The sequence below is a fragment of the Lytechinus variegatus genome, chromosome 6 (assembly GCF_018143015.1).
Source record: "Lytechinus variegatus isolate NC3 chromosome 6, Lvar_3.0, whole genome shotgun sequence".
Taxonomy (NCBI): domain Eukaryota; kingdom Metazoa; phylum Echinodermata; class Echinoidea; order Temnopleuroida; family Toxopneustidae; genus Lytechinus; species Lytechinus variegatus.
The window spans coordinates 5404463-5426355 of NC_054745.1; the positions used below are offsets into that span (position 1 = coordinate 5404463).

Here is a 21893-nt window from a genome sequence, read left to right on the forward strand (position 1 = left end):
CAGATATTGGAGATTTAGTAAAAGATGCTTTAAATGAGGCATATTGGTCCGGGGAATTGGCTTCGTCGCAAAAACAAGCAGTTATTACGTTAATCGCTAAAGATGGGAAAGATCCTCTTTTATTGAAAAATTATAGACCTATATCACTTCTTAACGTAGATTATAAAATTTTAACAAAAATTTTGGCTAAGCGAATCAAGAAAATACTTAATGAAATCGTTGTGGGGGATCAGGTGGGTTACATACAAGGTAGAAATATTGGTGAAGCCATTCGTACTATAGATGATGTTATTTTTCATACATCCCATTTTAATCTACCTGGCTTTTTGTTTGCCATAGATTTTGAGAAGGCCTTTGACTCGTTATCACATCATTTTCTTCAAAAGGCTCTGACGGCTTTTGGTTTTGGTCCATCCTTTCAGAGATGGGTCAAAGTTTTGTATACTGATACTTTAAGTTGCGTTTTAAATGAAGGAAATTCCACCGGCTATTTTGAAATAAAAAGGGGGGTAAGGCAGGGGGATCCGCTTAGTCCTTACCTCTTTATTTTGTGTATTGAAGTAATGGCTCATAAATTACGAAAAGATAATCTGATTGAAGGAATTAAATTTGGAGATGAGGAAATTAAATTAGCTCTTTATGCAGATGACATGACAATTTTTGCTCGTAATGTACAATCAGTGGATAGGCTAAAAGTTCTATTTGCAGATTTTGAAAAACTTTCTGGATTAAAAATCAATAATGACAAAACTAAAGTATTAAAATTAGGTTCATGCCAACATTTGCATTATGACTTCTCCTTCGGCGAGACCGTGGATTTTCTTAAAGTTTTAGGAGTATTTTTCACCTTAGATGAACATAAGAAAGAAGATCTTAATTACAAAGAAATCTTAAGCAAAATTAAAACACTCTTGAACTTTTGGAAGCTAAGAGATATAACGCTCATGGGGAAAATTCAACTATTGAAGGTGCATATCTATTCTAAAGTCCTCTTCCGAGCGTCTCTTACTCCTGTTCCTAAGTGGGTTTATGAGTCATTGGATAAATTAACTTTTGATTTTTTATGGAAAGGTAAGAAAGACAAAATTAATAGGAATACAATGTTTTTAGACTATAAGCAAGGAGGATTAAAGATGTTAAACTTCCCTGTACAGGTAAAGGCACAGCGAATAATGTGGATTAAAAGACTTTTAAATAAAGATGAAGATATGAAATGGAAACGGTACTTTAATTTTGCCACTAAACATTTGGGTGGAGATTTGTTATTTTCATGTGACTATATACCAGGTTTATTGAAAGTAACAGCTTCCAAATTTTACATGGACTTATTAGAAGAGTGGGTAAATATAAGACATACTAGAAGTACAGAGTTTGGGAAAGTGGTGATTTTTAATAATAAGCTTGTTCGATATAAAGGGAGTTGTATATTTGATAAGATTCTATACGATAAAGGGGTTTATAGACTGCATCATATTTTGGACAATAACGGTAAACTAAAATGTGATACACATTTTCTTAATTTGAATTTAGATGCAAATGATGTTGAAAAGATTAAGCATATTTATGCCTGTTTACCTGTTAGTTGGAAGAACAATAGTGAAATGAATGCAAAGCATAACTCTGGAATCGATTTCAATTTGGGTAAGAAAATGACTAATTTGATGTTTTTAAAATCAAAAGAAATATACGAACAGCTGTTATACAAAAATGAAATTAAACCTTCCATTTTTGACAGAATTAGAACGAATTATGATCTTACCAATAAGGAAATAGAAAGTATATTTTTAAGACTAAGATATTGCACACTGAATAGTCGATTAAGGGAGTTCCAGTATAAACTCTTGCATAATATTTTATACACTAACCACCACCTTTTCCGTTTTGGTCTTATTTCGACCAATTTATGCTCATTTTGTGAAAGGGAAGAAGAAACATATGAACATCTATTTTATACTTGTGAATTTTCAAAATCACTTTGGGATCTATGTGCAAGAAGTTTAAATTTTGAAATAGATAAATTTAGTTGGCAGGAAATTCTTTTCGGGAAGCAGGAGAAAAGTAAAGGTAAATATCAATTAATTAATCATGTCTTGATTTTAGTTAAATATCTTATTTACAAAAACCGAGAATTAAAAAAACCTCCTTCATTGATTGAAATAAAAAATAGTATTAGGGGGGATCAAAGAGAAGAAAAGAAATTAGCAACAAAGAGGGGGACTCTTACAATCCATTTCTGTAAATGGGAAAACTTAAATTATATTAGACCATATACTGGAGCCCAGAGCCAGTTCTCCACCGGATAGGGGATGGGGGTGTTCAAGGGAGGGTTGGGGGGGGGGAATGACAAGGGCTGAGAAAAAAAGAAAAAAAAATCATAATCCTTTTTTCTTTTATCCTTTTTTCTCTCTGATCATGTCATATTTTGTTAATATTTCATTTTGTAATTGCTGAAACGCATTAGTATATTAATTTCTAGTATTTTTGAAGTTTGATGTATAAGTTGTATAATTATATTGTAATGGATTTATTGTATAATTTATAATTATGTTTCAAATAGTTTGTACAAAGTATGTATGTTGATCTGAGAGAATATAATAAAACATCCTTTAAAAAAAAAAAAGACTGCATCAAGCATTGTTTATAAAACAAAAATTGTTTATTAAAGAGGAAATTCACCCTGAAAGCGACCTTTAATTGACAAATCATGGGGGAAATCAAGACCAATCTCAGAACGGGGAAGGGTTTAAAGTCTTTCACTCGGGTGCCTAGGAGTCTTATGTAATAGAGGCCGGCGTGTCTGGGAGGTCTAATACAGGAGAGCAATAGTTAGTAGACTAACCAAGTAGAAGCAAACTGTTGATTTTCACTTTGAAACATGTAACTTTCACAGACATGACAGAGGTTATTTATTTTGGTTTAGCAATCAAGAGACCTGCTATGAGTCTAGGAATTGGGATTGTTGGAAACTAGAACTGCGATAACCCGAAGTAAACAACGATCACGAGTTCGGTCAAATTCGTGTTGTCCGAACTTTTATCGCATTAGTCCGACGGGCTCTCATGACGGACGGATTATATTATGCAAGTCAATTGGCCATTTGCAAATTTCGTATTGATTCAATATCCCTATGATTCGGCAATGTAAGGTTGCTTTAACAGAAATGATAATACTCAAATTGTAGGTTTGCCGAAAATCAATTAAAGATTAAGAAAGTGAATGGAATTTCAAGTTTTGGATATGTGATTTCATAACCGAGCAGCTATATCATATTTTGATTAATATATAATGCATAAATTCAAATGTTTTACATTGTTTGTGATGAATTATTCACGGCTAACAAAACAACAAGAACAAGTGAATTGCGATTTGTCGTGGCTTTAATGAAAATAGAGATGAATGTGCATCTTTACCAATTCTGCTTTTTGTGTACAGTGTATGAATATCATCACATATACATATACCGATAATGTCTGAAACCAACCGATACCCTTGTTTAATAAGCTCCTCGGAGAGGGGTTAAACCCCCGGCTAGAAGGCCCCCCTCGTAAGTTCTTCAATGTTTAAAATTCATGGCTGTTTTCCCACTGGTTCCCTGCTAGCCGGACCGGAATCCCAGCACAGCTATTAATTATGAGCTATCGGTGGATTACAGATGACATAAATATAGCATATAGAGATATATGAATGCCCATGACTATAGACCAGCCTGCCCGCCTTTAAGATCAGGTCAGGCTAAGATTAAACTTTAAGCATGACACAATTATTTCAGTTTAACAGCGTTCTCAAACATTTGTATGTACAAATAGGTCCCCCTCACCTAGGTAACGAGTGGGGACCTGCAACTTACATAATAACATAACATAATTGATTAAAATCCACATGCCTGCCCTGGCATGACCAGAAATACCCAATTATTCTTGGAAAATACGTGTTTCAGGTGGCCTAATTGCCAAATTACCGCCAAACGAGAATATATAATTTATTTATATATGATCGACCGCCAACAAACACGTCAAAATTTTACTCGTATCTACCAAGATATTCAATAAATCTTAGCAACCATTACAGGATCATTCTACTAGTATTCACCAACGTTATCATCCTTAGTGCTTTTACCAGGGGGGGGGGGGTACCAGGGAACATTGCTCATTCCTCCATTACAATGTATATCTAGGTTATCCATAACTGACCCCAACATGATTTAATGCATGCATACATTGAACGTAAATGCATGAGCAGCTAAATAACAACAAATGATACATTATGAAAGCATAGACACACTGGTGAAACCGGCTCCAGACCAGCCAAAACCCTTATTCATACTATCGGATCGGACGGTCTGGAGTCGGTCACGCCGGAGCGACTAAGGTAAAATGTATAAATACATACTCAACGAAGATATGAAAGACCAACTTTTAACTCACTGATAAATCTGTCCAACCCTTCATCGGCCAGATGTAGGCCATCAGTTCTGTACAGCGAAATGTCATTATGGGATATTGATGGATGCGGTATGGCTTTACCATGAAATCTTGCAGCTAAAGCCTTGGCGTACCTATTGGCCGCCCTTCTCTTTAAGTCCAATTTACCTTGATCTCCTGTACAGCCAGCGGGGTACCAAACCCTCTCCAAAATGTCCGACCACACTATTTGAAATTTGTCCTTATTGGCGTCAAAAAGTCTATACGTCAAACTAGCCAGCTTCTTCTTGGACAGTGCCTCAATGTCATTCGTTCCTACATGCAATACTACTACTGAAGGCTTTGGTTCACTCCGACCCATCTTATCTAACCAATCGCTTACCCCTTCAATTCGTAGCCCCCTTTTCCCCAACCAGCGGACCGACGTTCCAAGTCCAAGGTCAGCCTCGCCGGTGTTCTTCGCCCTGCGATGTGCCCAAAACACTATCGAGTCCCCTATGATCCACACCACAGGTCCTGTAATAGAAAACAAGAAAAGAGGGCTGGGCAGAATTTTGAAGTATGAAAATTTCCCCCTGAAAGGTCTGCTACCCTTCACCACCCCTTCATCACGGGGTTTTCCCCTCCAAGATACAATGTATGTAATCACATTTTTGACCCCTCCCCTTAATCCTGAAAGCATTGATATTAAACACGTCATTATACCGTTGTAACATTCTCTCTAAAAAGCAGAATGCTCGTAATTGTGTGATATCATTAAACCCGCACTTACTCATTCAATATTAAGCCCAGAGTTATTTTGATGATACATGTATATTGATATCAACATGTACAGGGGGGGGGGGGGGGGGGGGTCGTTATGATCAATCTGATGTTCCAAACACCTTCCAATCAATATAGTACTATCCCTTTCTTCCTTTTGTATAATGTAATAATGTATAATGTATAAACACATTCCAACCAATATATAATAATGTATAATGTATAATGTCTGAGCACATTCCAATCAATTTATAATAATGTATAATGTATAATGTAAAATGTATAAGGTATAATGTATAATGTAAAATGTATAAGGTATAATGTATAATGTATAACGTATAAACACATTCCCATCAATATAGTACCATCTCTTTCTTCATTTTGTATAAAGAATGTAATAAAGTATAATGTATAATGTATAATATATGATGCATAATGTATAATGTATAATGTATACTGTAACAAGGGCTCCTTTGTAAACAAGCCTCTTGGCACTGAACATACCACCCTGCTTCTGAATAGGGCTGAATAAAATAAAACAATACCATGTAAGCAGATATATTGAGAATTATACACCCAAATATCCAACAACCCATCGGCCACGGCTTTGATTAAAGCACATGTCCTCGTGTAAAGTAAACGCGTTGTGACATTATTGGAAGATAACTTACACCTGATTTTGGTCAAAATGTCAAATAACCTAAAATCATCATTTCATATATATTTTCGTTCTTTTTTTTTTTTTTTTTTTTTTTTTATTTTTTTACTTAACCATGTCGAGTCTTATATATCTCCGATGTGCACTCGAAACCCAACGCCCCATGCGTTGGATTTCTTCATCCGAGCAACCGGCCATGGCAGCGGTCGTAGCCGCCCCAATACGAAAGGAATGCGATGAAAACATTGCCGCCGGCATATCCCCGTATGTCAAACATCGTTTTATCATGTTTCCAAATTCACGCCTAGTTAGCGGGAGAGCACCATATGAACAAAAGAAGGCTCCACCATTCTTTGGGCGGATTTCTAAATAACGAATAACCGCCATCACAGGGCAGCTAACTGTCCCCAACTCTGGTATCGAAATGGTGCACCCATTTCCCCGCTGGTCAGTCTTTGACTTCCTTAGGAATAATTCCACCCTGCGATGCGGTGCATCGCCAGTGACCCTAACATCTGTGTGCTGCAGAATAGACTCACATCTATGCCTGGACTCTACTGTCAACTCACTAACTCTCAACAAACCATAAAATGCCACTGAAAAAGCAGCAGAGTACATCAAAACATCGTAATGACTACCACAAACATGCCTCAAGTAGGCGAGCATTCTATTTAACACAGACAATGTGATTGGATGCCTAGCATCTCTTCTCAAAGTACTTCGCCTACACCCTTCAATTAACCTTGTAATCACAAAACTCTTGGTCACATCCTGTAGCCCAGATGAACTCATATAAAATGCCAACCCAGATATGTATGTTTGAATAGTAGACCCTGCATATCCCATAAAGGATAAATAAGAAATGAACTGCGCCACCCATTCTACATTAGGGGGTAGCTGGGGGTCGTATCCGTACACTTTACAAAATTTCACGTATGCCCCCAAGGCAATAGAGTAAGTTGTGTGTGTTCGAGCTGCCCTAGAAGCCATCAGCAGTCGACTTCTCTCGATAGCCAGCTCTTCCAAAGACGGACTGGAACCTCCACGCCCTCCCGGGCGGCCCCCGGTGCTAACGCATGGAACCTCGGCATCTGAAATCGAGATAGTGCATCAGCTATACCATTATCACATCCATGTACATGCCTAGCCCTCAACACTATATTATTGCTTAAACATATAATCACCACCTTCCTCACCAAAACCATAATATCAGGGCATAGCGCCGACTGCTTGTTAAGTACTGCCACCACGGCCTGATTATCACAATTAAACAATATATTCTTGTCCTTTAGCTCCATGCCCCAAATCTCCAAGCCTACCCAAATAGGGAATAGCTCTAAAAAAGCTATAGACCTCCTACCGGCCTGGAAATCAGCAGGCCACCTGGATTGAGCCCACCTGCCTCCAAAGAAAATTCCAAAACCAATGCCAGCCGCCGCATCAGTGAAAAACTGAATTTCCTCGCTTCCAAACCAGCCTGGAGCCCGGAAGAAAACTTGACCATTAAAATGTGCCAAGAACTCCAACCAAACCCGCAAGTCAGCCTTAGCCCCTCTCGTCAACCTAACCATGTGAAAAGGACGCTTAACGCTCTTAGTTAAGTCAATGAGCCGTCTCATGAATGCTCGCCCTGGAGCAATTGCCTTACATACAAAGTTTAGACTACCTACAATCGACTGAATGTCTCTTAGGGAAATTTTTTGTTTCTGTACCGCCCAATTTAATTTCCCTACTAATTTCTCAATTTTGTCCTCCGGTACCCGAACCTGCTGAGAAACGCTATCTATTACCAGCCCAAGATATGACAACTGTGTGGTCGGGCCTTCCGTTTTTTCTCGCGCTATGGGCACCCCAAATCGTTCGCAAATTGCTTCAAAACAATGCATTGCCCGCCTGCAATCCTCCGAGGCAGGGCCGCCTGCAAAAAAGAAATCATCCAAATAATGGACAATATTTTGCGACTTCGCAACTTTTCTCGCGCAAAACTCTAAAAAAGTACTAAAACATTCAAAAGTGGAACAAGAAACTGCGCAGCCCATCGGCAAACAACGATCAAAATAGTAACGACCATCTATATACATCCCAAGCAACTCAAAATCTTTGGGTGAACAGGCAAGAGCCTGAAAGCTGACTTAATGTCAGTCTTTCCCATAAGGGCACCCCGCCCCAATTGCGTCACAATATCTACCGCCGAATCAAAGGACGAATATGTTACTGTACACTGCCCCTCCGGTATGCCATCATTAACTGAATTTCCCCTGGGTGCCGATAAATGTTGAATCATACGGAACTCCCCTGGGGCCTTTTTGGGCACCAACCCCACTGGTGAACACCTCATATTCTCGAAGGGAGGAACAACAAAAGGCCCAACTATCCTACCTAAGTCTATTTCATCCCTCAATTTCTTTTTCAACGTATCCATGTGTTCGAATGCTGATTTCAGGTTTTTAACAACCAATGGGACCCTGTCCCCTTCAAAATGTAATGAAAAACCAAACTTAAAACCATTATACAAGCACTGAGCATGCTCCTGATTAGGATAAGTAGCTAACATGGGCACCAAACGTGCTAACTTAATAGGGGTCGGAGCAATAGACGACACCGCACTAGCCGTAGACCTATTTACTGCCAGCGGGACTGGAACCGGCCCGCCCTTGGCTACACTGCTTAGCCCCATGACCTGTCGCCTGGCAGCGGGAACACTTGTGCTCATAGATGCAAGCTTTGCCTCGCATGCACTTGCCTCTATTAAAGGCAAAGCACACGCCTCGGCTGGGTGTGCCATTGGCTCCGGGTCCCTTTCCTCCGAAGGGAAAAGATTTTCTCGCGCCGTACTCCCCTCTGTAGAACTGATGGCGAGGGGCATGGGGTAAATTGTGGCGCTGCCGCGGACCATTAGAGGCCACCAGCATCAACCACAACTCGGCGTCGACGCTCGCCCAGGATCGCCCGGGTAAACGCGCCTGCTTGCTCCTAAACTGAGTGTCATAGTCACGCCAGCCATAACCTGCAAACGCACGGGCTGCATGCCTTATCAAATCCATATATTTCATGAGCTCCCTGCTCCTTTCAATGTGCTTCTCAGCGTAAATTGAGGCAAATACTAGAAACACCGAAGTCCACTGCTCTACCGACATGATTTTCTTAGCCTTTGATTGAGGTTGAAGTTGCAAACCAAGACCAGATCCCGATTGACACAAACTCAAAGTGGTGTCACCTACACTCAAGGCCCCAAACTCATCACGTGCATTATTATGCTTAAGGAGCACTCCCAAATCTATATATTCACTTGCCCAAATTTTTTCCTTCAGTGAGATAGCCACTTCCACACCTAGTGGGTCGCATGCGCTAATAAATGGTTCCGGTGCCCCCAACACGGCAGAAAGCCTAGGCGCCTGGGGCTCAGATCTCTCAACACCGACCTCCACTAGATCTAGGCCTAGATCTTCGGCTACCCCTGCCGACCGCGCCGGCACTGAAACTGCTGGCTGAGCCTGCCCCGAGCTACCGGTATCCGACTCCTGAGCTACTATCTCACGCCAAGCAATAGATCTGCCCACGGGCGCCTGGCCTTCCCGCCCCACTAGATCTAGATCTAGCTCTGCCATTTTATCACCAACTTTAGACCTAGGCCTACCACTTTTTTCATCAACATCGACAACTTGAGACTGAGAGGGATTTAACTCACCGCTCCTTCCTGGCCCGTTGTTGCCGCCTCCCAGCCCCAGATCCACACTTGCGGGGGTTGACGTCGCCCGTGGACCTCTCGGCCGACCCGGCCTCCTCTTCGGTGTGTCATCTCCCTTCCTCGCACCTGCGGTCGTTATTTTCTTGGCCTTAACCTTTGGCATGATCAACTCGCGAAACTAGAGTTAGACTCGAAGCTCCGTCACTCAGCCCAAGTCCAATGAATCCTGGATGCAATCACCTCCAAAGTTCAATCAAGCGAACCGCCAAGAAAAAATTCAATCCTGAAGTTGCAAACTGAATCTTTTAGGTCCACAAATCGGCACAGCTAACTTAGTCTTAGTTCTACGGCAACAATTCCTGAGGCTGAAGTCTGAAGACAGTAAAAAACTGAAATCAGCGTCTGTATAATCCAATAAAAGTATGAATCCTTTGTGTAGATATCCGGTATAGGTAGCTAGACAAATGTCGAAATATCTGCCACCTAGGCCTAGTTGCCAGTGCCGAAAGAAAATTTTCAAAAAATTTTGTAAGCACGCTTTACACATGCACCGTCATCTCTCTTCATTGAAAGCCAAAACGAAAATGAAGCATTCCCCGCACTTTTATCCGCGCATAGCTCAACCGCGGCAAATGTCTGGCATTGTGCCCAAATTCTTTGGCGCGGGCGCCAAAAAGCGCTGCCCCGCCCTTTACGGGTCGGGTCACGAGCCCTTTCTCGGGCAACCACGCCCCCTTTCAAAATCAAAACAAACTAAAATGTGTATTTTGCTAGCCCGCTAATAAATCATTTTAAATCGTCAAGCCGTCTTTAAAATCCATTATTGTTGTATTCTTTTTAGGAGCAGATTTGAAATAATTGAACTATTGGTATACTCGTGATACAGTAAAACCTACATTTAAATTTTCTGAGAAAGTGGCCTTTCGCCGATTATTTTACCATACGATATGAGGGAAAACTGCTCGCATTACGTCACAAGTCAAATAATCAAAATGCTATTTTTACTATGAACGCTTTTTAAGGGTGAACCAAATTTCAATAAATGGCTTGTAATTCTTTGGCCGGGTACTGTAGTCTATTAAAGGAACCTGACCAGTAAAGTCATGTGTTGGGTCCTTGGTCACGGCACTTATGTCCGTGAGCAAGGAATTTAATCAACAATTTTATTCTTCATTCAAACACATGAAAATGATAGAGCATCATTTATAGCTACATGTATGTGTGCACTTCTTTAAGAAACATGAATGATTTTTATTCCGTAGAATAGAAATGGTTTTGTAGGGTTCTCCTGAATTTCACACATTCGTTTGCATAATTATATACTTCAAATTTATGCAAGATTAATCTTCAGCCTTGCAGTTTGTGCGAATTTTTGGACTGGAACACATATGTTAAGAATAATCGCTGATTGAAATATTTATCAAAATCATCGTTGCATGCGTATTTTATTCAGTAGACTGTCGAGGAACCAATCAGAATTGTTCTTTTATATTAGCAATTGATTATTAACCTTTGTGTTACGGGCCCAAATAGTCGAGATCATTCCAAATATTCTTTCTCAGTTACGTTAACCAAACGTTTCAGTGCCCCCCCCAAAAAAAAAATAATAATAAAAAAATAAAAGTACACTTACAATCGATTATAACGTGTGGCGGTGCCGTGGCCGAGTGTTCTAAGGCGCCTGGCTATACATGGAAAGTCCGGAGTTCGACCCCTGGCCGCGGCTCCTATGCCCGTGAGCAAAGCATTTAATCTACACTGCTCTCTTATTTTGCTTTCAAATATATGGAAATGCTATATACATTATTGGTAACTAGGTGTGCACTTGTTTTTTTTTTTATTAAATATGATTACTTCATACACTAATTGTTACTTCGAACAGTCGAATGCATTGAGAAATCTGTTTCGATCTGAGTTTCATGATCAAAACCATGGTTTCCTTTCAACTGAAACATGCCGATAAACAATCAAATCGTCGTTTAACGCTCAACCTGTTCCTAAGATTGGATTATCAACCATTAAGATTTGTTCTTTCATTCGTTTGATTTTAAAGGGGAAGCGACCAACACTAGCCAACACTGTGTGGTGTCTCAATGACTCTGTTGACTATGTTTTAAAAATGGCTAGTTTAGAAGGATTTTTCCCACAAACACCAACAACACAAAATCCACTACCATGCATAAATGGCTAATCTTAAAGTGTACCTTTTGTTAAATTAGACGAACTAAAGTTGATTAAGCAAATTACTCTCTTCCTCTCTCTCCCCCACTTTCCTTCTTTTTCTCCACAACAATCCACGCACACAATCCAACACGATGCATTGATTTTTACTTTAGGATGTATGTTTTTATTCATGTTTAATATTGATCAATACAACGCGCCCTCTCGCGCTTAAGATTAATTACTAATGCATTCATGCAGGCATTCTTTACACAATAAGAATACACGAATGAATTGAATAAGATTATGAATGAGGTACATCCTACTTCAACCCTGAATACCTGAATAAAAACTTATTGATATAATTTGTTTCAAACTTCTGAACTCTGATAATTCAAACCATGACATCTTCTGTAATTTTTTACAGAACTTCTTCATCAAAATATATCAAGTGAGTACTCACTAGGATTCGACAACTCCAACTCTGTCACATTGTGACCGTCATACGCACGCATGAGTTATTTCAATTATGTCATATTGTCTTTGTATTGTATTCTACAGGAAATCTTATAATCATACGAAAAACCCCAAATAATGAAATATTGTTTTATTTACTTTTTCATATTACGATTTACAGATTTATGCGCGTGAATGGTACTGCTTAAGCAAAACCCGTTAATCACGCTTGGTCATATTTCTTCAGTCGTCGGTAAGAACAGTCAATACGTCAAAAAGATTGAGTTGTAGTCGATCTTTTATTTGACAGCCAAATCGAAATGCCATGAAAGTGAAACCAAAACAAACAAGTAATAACAAAAATCCATCAAAGACAGTAGAAATGCAATAAGTACACTGTACAACAAGGCAGTCATATATGTAATAATATATCTTAGTATTGCATAGATAATTATATACATGTTTCTGTAGTATGATTATGTGTTTCAACAAAATATGAAATTTATAATTTCTCTAAATTCAATTTGTAAATGATATTGAAATCTTGAGCTATAACAATACAAGTTATTCATTACCACCCTCATCTGTATCATTAAATCAGATGATAAACTGTATATCTTGAGAACATCATCACCTTGAATGTGACTTGCAAATTCCTCTGACATGTCTGACTTGCTTCTCAATAGTTACTTCCTGTGATAATACTCGTCATCTTACATGGCAAGAAGTAAATAAGTTTGGAAATAAAAATCTAACTTGCAACCCTTACTCTTAACTCTTTAAACCTGAAATAACTCCTAAAAATAAAGTTAAATGCATGCTGGAGGTAGGCCTACACACACACACACACACACACATATATATATATATATATATATATATATATATATATATATATATACATATATATACATAGGTGTGATATTATATAGAATCATTTAATACATAACTGGATAATACTTATTACTATTACTACATGAACTGCCATTTTCAATAATCTATTACAATAAAGATACTAATTTTATAGAATCTTCAATTATCTGAAGCAAAAACTCTTATCAATCTTCAAATTCAAACAAGACATAAATATATCATGTCATCTTCTGGTCCATAGCAAAACTGTAATATTTACAAGACTTCTTAATTAAACCAGCTTCATGATTAAACTACCAAGTGAGTACTTACTTAGATTCAACAACTCCAACTTTAAGACCCTGTCCCATTGCGGCTATCATAACTGCATCCTACGAACAGCCAGCAGGCAACACAAAGATTAAATCAAAATTCAAATCACTAACCTGTACTCCAATATTTAAACACTGGAGCCCGTATTCTCAAGTCAAGTTTAACTTAGACCACGGTCTAACTCTTCTTAAATCATGGGGAGCCAAAAGTTCAAAAATTCTGTATATATTGTTTTATCTATATATTATGTTTACTATTTCGCTTCATTTTGCTATCACAATGAAGAAAAATACTTCAAAAATACATTTGTTATCAATCCCAGACAATTTGGCTGTCATGAGTTAATAAATTGGATATGCCCGTTTAGGGATTCGTGCCCCAACTGGCTCTCCTAAGTTAAACCACAACTTTAAACTATGGTTTAATTTATACCCGAATTCAGAACACGGACCTGGTTATTTAGTATTTACAGACATTAAAAATTGAATTCAAAAGATCATTTTTTATCATGTCTGATTTTAAGCACTATTAACATTGAAGCACTTCATATCATATTTACAAAAAAAAGTAGAGTCAAAGTAGGCGTGGCATAAATACAGTGGGTGGGCCATCTCCAAATGTCATTTTTCCACTATTAAACAAAATCTAAGACCACACAACCAACACAATTCAGATCTTCCAAATACAGAATCAATTCACGCATTTTATAAGCTTAAAATAATCCTTACCTTATTAACCTTAGCTTTTGTTAATCCTGATAATACACTAACCATACCTCAGTGAAAAATGCACCCATACGGTACATTTAAATATGCATATCGATCACATTCCCATGTTCTTTAAAGAAACACACTTGTCATTTAACAAGTAATATATATTCATCATTCCTAAGATTTTACATACTTGAAAGTTTTTAGTCATATCCTCTGTTATATTTGGTCGTAATCACACATGTTCTTATACAATAAACCAAATTGTCTCTATTCTTTTAAGCCGCTGAGAATTTCCAAACTGCAGAAGTACTTTTGACATAGGGCCTTTTCAAACGTGAATCTGAAATTGCATTAATGATTGCAATTCGTCTTTAGACTCATCCGACCTTTCACACGCTAAATCGAAAACTGTGATTTGAATTCGAATTCCTACCAAGCGAAGGCGGTATGTGTCCTTGGTGACTTGTCAATCAAAGCACTGTATAGATACGATGAGTACATGACAACTGTATTATCTACGGAAGTGCTTGAAAGGACACGTAAGCCCCCCCCCCCGGAAGATGTTTTGGAGGTCAAGCCTTTCGCATGTAAAATTCGTACAGTCATTTGAGTGAAATTTAACTGGAATTCACATTCGGAGTAGAATTGAATTCGTAATTATGATTGGCGTTCGTGATTCTAGTTTGGTTTCACACATGCTACAAATTTGCCATTACCCATATTTTTGCTGGAATCATCATTCAAATTACGATTTTTTTTGCCGTGTGAAAGGGCGGGTTGAGTAAGAGAGATTACTGATTGAAACCTCTTACATACTTGGCTGCCCAAGCGCATGCCAATCTACATGTTACACACATGCGCCTGCTCTAATAATGTATGCCGTTAAGAGAACCATTAGACGCCTTTCACACGGTTTAAAAACTAATTCGAATGATTCCAGTGAAAACAGGGGGTAATGACAAATATCTAGCACGTGTGAAACCAGCCTAGAAAATGATTAGAATCACGAACGATAATCACAGTCACCATTACAATAGTAATCATCATTATAATGATAATTGAATATTCACGTGCTAAATCTCTGCACTGTATGATCGTTGTTTTAAATACCCTTGCATGTAGCTATCATTAGAATCTAATAATAAACGATTCTATTTTAAGTGCACTGCAGTCTTATAAAAGTAAAAGTGTAGTTCTGTAAGTACAAGCAAGCATAATCACAACCCCCGACACTGACAATTATAACTTACACCACCACAAACATTTTCACAACTCATTAATTACTGGCAACGTGTTCACTTCTATGATTACATCGCTAGAAAAATACATCATGTCCCGTAGTTAAAACCATTATAACTTCAAACATTTGACAAGAAGTATGTATTTTCGAGAATATTTTTTTTCTTCAGATATGTTATAAATGCAATTCTCTGCTTTTATGACGAATAATTTTGTAAAATTCATATTGAAAAATATATTTTATGTAATGGAAAAATGAACGTTTATTTAAATTGAATTGAAAATATTAATCATATCCGCTTTTCTGCAATTATTATACTGTCGGTTAAATATGCATGAAAAAAGCATCCAATGGTGATATAAAGTTCAGTACAAAATGTTATTTGATGCTACCTGTCAACGAGTAATAATAGAAAACAAATATTTACAACATGATAATTATTGATGAATACAATACATTTTCATCTTTGGTCAACGAAAATACATAATAAACAGTTCATTATAAGGCTACTAACAAATAAGTGAAGATAGAAGACATTCGGTACGAGCAAATCGGGTCTGAACTAGTCATATTACTTATTATATTATAATAAGCTACTTTAAGAAATAATATTAATAAATATTATAGTAGCTATCACTACAAGATTAGGCACAAAAAACCCCATAAATTCATGGAACATAGCAGTTGACTTGACGAGTTCTTGTGTTTTCAGTGTCTAAATCCTTTCCATGGAGTGGTACTATGAACCTGCTTGCATTAGGCTTTGATGGCGCACGTTGGATTCAGCTTCACTCTCATCATACCCATCGCTCAATCGATGTGGGGAATCAAGTAGCATTCATAATCAAAAGCGTCATCCTAAAACGAGACACAAAACAATACAAATGCCACCGAGATAAACAACATTTCATAAGTGATGACACATTTTTCAATTTGTATATGATTTTAACGTATTGGGTATGGACATTATTTTTTATTAATATACATTGGTTTTGATAATTATACACCCCCTGTTTTTGTTGCCTCCTTCATTTGGTTGTAACCCTCTTCCGATTCGGAGCCCATGCCCATAGCCCTGGGAAGCGCAGGTGCTGGGTGCTGAATCGCCACAATATCTTTCTATTTCATTTATTTATTTGATTTATTTATTGATTTAGATATTAATTTATTCATTTTCATTATTAGTACTTTTCGGGGGGGGGGGTGCTGTGTATGTTATATCCCATAAGCAATTCCCCTGAAAATCACTTGGTGTGCAACTAAACGTAGATTTAACTTCTTGTAGAATACTTATTTCATCTAAAAATAATTCCCATGTCCCTGTCCGTTCCCCTTTTTATCTAATTTTCCTACCGCCCCCTATCACGCTACAGGATCCACATACTGTGACAAAGTCATATGGGAAAAGATCATTTTCACATGCAGCTGCTATTTTATGGAATAATCTGCCAGAATATCTTAGGTATATACAACCATACGAAAAGTTAAGAAATAGCTTGAAACACCTTTATTCACCATTTTGTAAACAATTAATGTAAGAACCCAGTGCTCTCCCCTCCATCTCCACTTCTTTTGTAAAAAGCGCTTAGAGACATGCAACTTTGCTTATGTATTTTGCGCTATACAAAAACGTTTCATTATTATTATTATTATTAATTTGTTTAATATATCTTCATTTCGTCTATATCTTTTTTTTCGTCTGCCAGTTATTGCGCTTACAATTCTCTTCATAGTATCATTTTAATCTACAATATGATTATACGATCAGTAAAATAATTTTCTTTTGATAAAAATGGAAAATGAAATATAGACTATTGGAAAAATAGGTTAAAACTTTGCTTCCTTTTGTTATTTTTGTTTCGATTTTCACTTTTTGTTATTTCCACGGAACGGTGACAGGGAAATAATCTAAACAAAACGAAACTTTTTTTCAGTTTAGCTATTGATTCTTCAATTGTTCCTGTATTTTAGTGTAAGAACTTAAATGGTCCGCAGGAACAGACAATTGTTTTATTTTCAATAGTGCATAATACAGAATCTGAAGCAGTTAGACTAGATTCAATATGTTGTGTGGCTGGCTCTATTCTCATTTCATGCAGACAGGAGAGATTGCAGCCTGTGCTTGCAGCCTATACATTAAGTTCGCTGTCCGTTACAAAATAATAATGCAATTTGCAAGTCATAATTGTGATCGAGTTAGGACTTCGATTTTCCTCCTTCATAGCGCTTGGTACCTACGTTTTACTGGTATAGGATCGCTCAAGAGTAAACTTGCGTAAAGGGAATATTTACATAATGGGGCTTTTGACCGACTACGATAAGAAATAGCAAAATTTATGTATTCATCATTAAGCATCCTTAAGTTCGCTGTCCGTTACAACATAAGTTGTAACGGACGAGTCATAACGAGTTATGATTTCGATTTTTCTCCTTCATAATGCTTGGTACCTGCGTTTTACTGGTATAGGATCGGTTAAAGGTTAACTTGCGTAAAGGGAATATTTACATAGGGGGATTTGGACCGACTTTGATTAGAAATAGCCAAATTTATGTGTTCTGACTTTTCTCCCTTTCCCTTCCTTCATCTCGCTTTCCCCCCTTTTCTCAATAAAATATAGGCCTATAGCAAATTATGGGTTAAAACGCGATCACATTTTCCCACATTCACAGTGTTTTACTGGGTGCTATTTGTTTTCTTCATTAGAATAAAATGCTTCACTTCCTCATTGTCATTGGATTATGCTAAAAATTGAAGGTAAAATTGATTAACGCGTTTGGCCTGCTTTCAATTCAATTTATTTCACGTTTGCATATAAGACGACAATACATACAACTACAGTGATAAAAGGCATATAATACATAAGATCACACAAAATACAAAGAATACAAATGTATGGAAACTAACAAAGGCCAACGGCATATCAAAGGCAAATCCCAAACAGTTGCAAACAGATATAAAAGGTGTTTAAAACAGAACTAACCTAGGCAGACACAACAAAGAACAAAACGTTTTATAAAAAAAATCTTATAAATTCGTGACTTGTTAAGAAACAATCCACGAATTTATAAGAAATTCTTTAGATTTTCGATGAAAGAGTGGAGTGAATTAGATTTCAAATTGGGCGATTCCACACTAGAACTTCAAAAATATCATAAATTTCAACATGCTTTCAATAAGTCATAAGTAGTGTAATATTTTACTATGATACCTAAATTTTATGAAAATTATGAGTTTTAACCAAAAGTGAAGACAGATATAGTTTTAATTGGGGGAAAATGGAATTTTAAATTTTCAATAATTTTGCTCATTGAATAGTCAAGTACAAAAACCACCTGAAACAATTATTTGCAAAGCAAGAGAAGATTGAAAATATTGCAGGTCAATAGAATGATATATCATTGATGGTTCCAACTAATATCTACAACATTTTCATGATCCATAAAGGGGGCAGCCCTGATTTTTCCGAACCTATTTTTGGCAATGTCCCGTACGACACATGACAATGCAAAAGTTTTTCCTACAATTTTATTTTTGATGATGCAATTTCATAAAATCAGTTTCTCTTTGTTTGACCCATGGGTGATCGATTTATCCCATAAGGATCTAATTACTGCCCTTCATTTTTCAAATATTGTCCTATTAAAAGTTGTCCCGTACGACACACAATGTAATAATGCATTTAATTGCAGGATTTGGATTCAGAAACCATAAATAGTAGGCATATTTAAATTCATTTAATTGATTTAATATAAAGTGAACTGAAAAAGTACTTTGTTTATCTCCATAGAACATGAAATAGGTGATTCTAAACATTTTAATTGATTTTATGTAGGCTTATTCTTTTGTGAATCCCTTCAGCTAAACTGGTGATTTTCACTGATCAGAGCAGGTTAATTTCTTTTCATTGAACATTATAATTATTTCAACCTAGCCTGGAAGATGACTTCCTCTTGCATGCTAATGTGGAATTATTATAAGATGTAAAAAAATACATATCAATCATCATGATCATCTATTTGGACTTCCCTTGATGATCACAATTTTTTATATACAGCATTGAAACTCCTTACTTTTTTCAAGTTGTTAAAAATAAATCTGGAAAATAAGACAAACCATATGGTTTCATGAAATGCAGATGGGTTTGAAAAGTAGAACCGCATTTCTTGAGAAAAAAAATGTGGAATTACAAGTGACAGTTGTGACAAATATCATGTAGATATTCATTTTATATAAACAAATTATAACATTTTAGCCCCATAATTTACACAAAGTTTCATTCATTCATTGTTTAAATAGTGTTTGGAAATTATCAATTAATTCCCTAAAATATAACTTCACACAAAACCTCAAGTTTTTCAGCTCGTAAAACTGCTGTGAACACTTGTACATTTCCCATCATGAAAAAATTATAACATATTGCTCCCAATTGTATATATTGAGGTTACTTAATTATATTGTCCTGAATGACTCCTTATTAAAAGATTTCTCATAAAACAGGAAAAATTTAGGGGCAATGCTCCTTCTGATTGATGAAAAGTTCTTTTTTTTATTCAGGCTGCCCAGTACAACACGCAAGTGTCTGGACGACACACAATTGTCCCGTACGACACATTATAATAAAAAAATAATGTTTAAAGCAAGAACCTACTCTACGTATATCATCTTCTTCACATGTCTACAGCATTCAATGAGGTACACAAAGTCATCCTCGTCTCTGCACCTAACCACCTTCAGATAGAGCTCGTTCAGGTTCTCGGTATGTTCCTTGATGAGAAGTCCCAATCCTCTCATTGTTTCTCTCGATACGCGACGCTTCTCTGGTGGGAGAGAGTACGGAGTGCAAAGGTTGATGCGTCTGAGGTTCAGTCCCCCAGTCCGACGAAGACCAGCCGTTATATGGGATATGTCTCCCTCTGCCTCATCGATAGAGATATCGATATATAGCAAAACAGGGAGCGATGAGATCAACCCTTCATAGCATTTTGACGTCACTCTCTCAGCTGATAGCTCTGTGATGGATGGTAGCTCAGGAGGAGATGGAGGGAAATCGATAGATGAGTCTGAGATGGTGAGATGGTTCAGTGAGGTGAAGGAACTGAGACTGGACCATATTCTCGTAGTCATCTCTGGATACAGTTGACATTTGGTCATCTGAAGAAAAAATGAAAATAAATTTGTGCATATATTGAAAATAATAAAATGGTTTTCAAGCGTGATTAATATTCACTACTTAATGGGTGGATAGATGCTACAGGTATTAACAAATTAAGTAGTATATATCGCTAGTTAGTAAGAAAGAATGATGGCTTTATAGATTTAATCTTCAGACATCTCGATACGTTTCATTTCAGTGAGAAAAAATTAAGTCCTTATTTCGAGTTAGGTTCTGCCCGTTCAGTCAAACAGTAAAGATTACGTTATTGATTTTACATTTTTGCATTTGAAATTCCATAAAACGTTGCACTACTCTCTTCGTATACTTGCTTTAATTTCCAGAAAAAAAAACACACACAACACGATCTTTCAAGTATTTATATAAAGTTCAGTTTTCTCTGTTTTGTGTGATTGGTAATTTCGAATTTTGTGAGTATACGGATGGTTTATGTCTGTTTCGGTATCTTAGCGGCTACTTAACGTTTGGCACTGTGCCCTAGTTTAAAACAGCATGACGAAATGAATTTGAACTAACATTTACCAGGGTTACCCCTCCAGTTACGACAATGCTTTGGTGAATCCCCCCTCCAAAAAAAAAATAAATCAAAATAAAAATAATTAAAAAAATTAATAAAACGATAAATAAATAGATAAGTAGTATGCATGAAAAAAAGAAATATCGTAAAATGTATATATTGATTTCCTGGCACATACCTCGAGCGGGAAAATAGAACATATTACAGTGATTGATCCTGTCTACTCCTGTACTAGTCAAACTGTATAAACAGTTTTAAAAGGGAAGTTGACCTTGACAAAAAAAGTTTATTGCAATAATAGCCAAAAGAATGGAAAATAAATATTGGCAGATTTGATTTGTGACGTCATATGCGACAACTTTCCTGCATATCGTATCGTCAAAAACCAAGGAAATTTCATTTTCGCAGAAAATTTGAAATGGGTTTTCCTGTACCTTCGTTATATCAATAGACAAATCATTTCGCGGCCGTTAAAAATAATATGACACCCACTCGTTTATGACGTCACATTTGCGAAATTTTAAAGCTTAATACCTTTCGTTATGTTTTATGGAATTCGCTGAACCTTCACCAATATTTTTAAACTATTTTTTGGCTATTGAATGAGCTTATGCCGTGGCGTGGCGTCCGTCGTCCGTGCACAATTAAAAATGCTTCTTCTTCTTCATTTAAAATTCGATTTCCATTCTGTTTGCTTTAGGTGGGGGATTCAAAACTTCTACACAGAATTTTGAAACTCGTTAAATATGCTAATGTATGCAATTTTTTCAAAATTTACCAAAAATGCTTTTTTTATTGACCGCTTATGAATTTTTTGCTTTCATCTGTCAGAGCTTTATGAGGTTCACCAAACTTGTACACAGAATTTTTAAATTTTGACTAGAACAATTTTTATGCTAATTTATGCGAAATTAATTTA

The 21893-nt window shown here is 36.8% G+C and overlaps 3 protein-coding genes across 3 annotated transcripts; all 3 read right to left on the minus strand.

Annotated features, from left to right (window-relative positions):
* Positions 1–5967: 5967 nt before the first annotated feature.
* Positions 5968–7322, minus strand: LOC121416747 (the record flags this gene model as incomplete). Its single annotated transcript, XM_041610204.1, has 2 exons — positions 6358–7322; positions 5968–6069 (listed from the first exon to the last, which is right to left on the minus strand). Coding segments are annotated over exons 1-2 (576 nt in total), but the record flags the coding sequence as incomplete, so codon positions are not given.
* Positions 7323–8732: 1410 nt separating this feature from the next.
* LOC121416902 lies at positions 8733–10062 on the minus strand (the record flags this gene model as incomplete). The annotated part of the gene is made up of 1 exon (XM_041610429.1): positions 8733–10062. A coding segment is annotated over exon 1 (960 nt), but the record flags the coding sequence as incomplete, so codon positions are not given.
* Positions 10063–19928: 9866 nt separating this feature from the next.
* On the minus strand, positions 19929–20426 carry LOC121416748. Its single transcript, XM_041610206.1, has one exon. It carries the CDS (start codon positions 20406–20408, stop codon positions 19929–19931), a length of 480 nt encoding a protein of 159 aa, XP_041466140.1. The 5' UTR covers positions 20409–20426.
* Between the last annotated feature and the right edge of the window lie 1467 nt (positions 20427–21893).

What these genes read in the sequence shown, in the direction of transcription:
- LOC121416748 (XM_041610206.1), bottom strand. Translation starts at nt 20,408, where the DNA reads ATGACTACGAGAATATGGTCCAGTCTCAGTTCCTTCACCTCACTGAAC.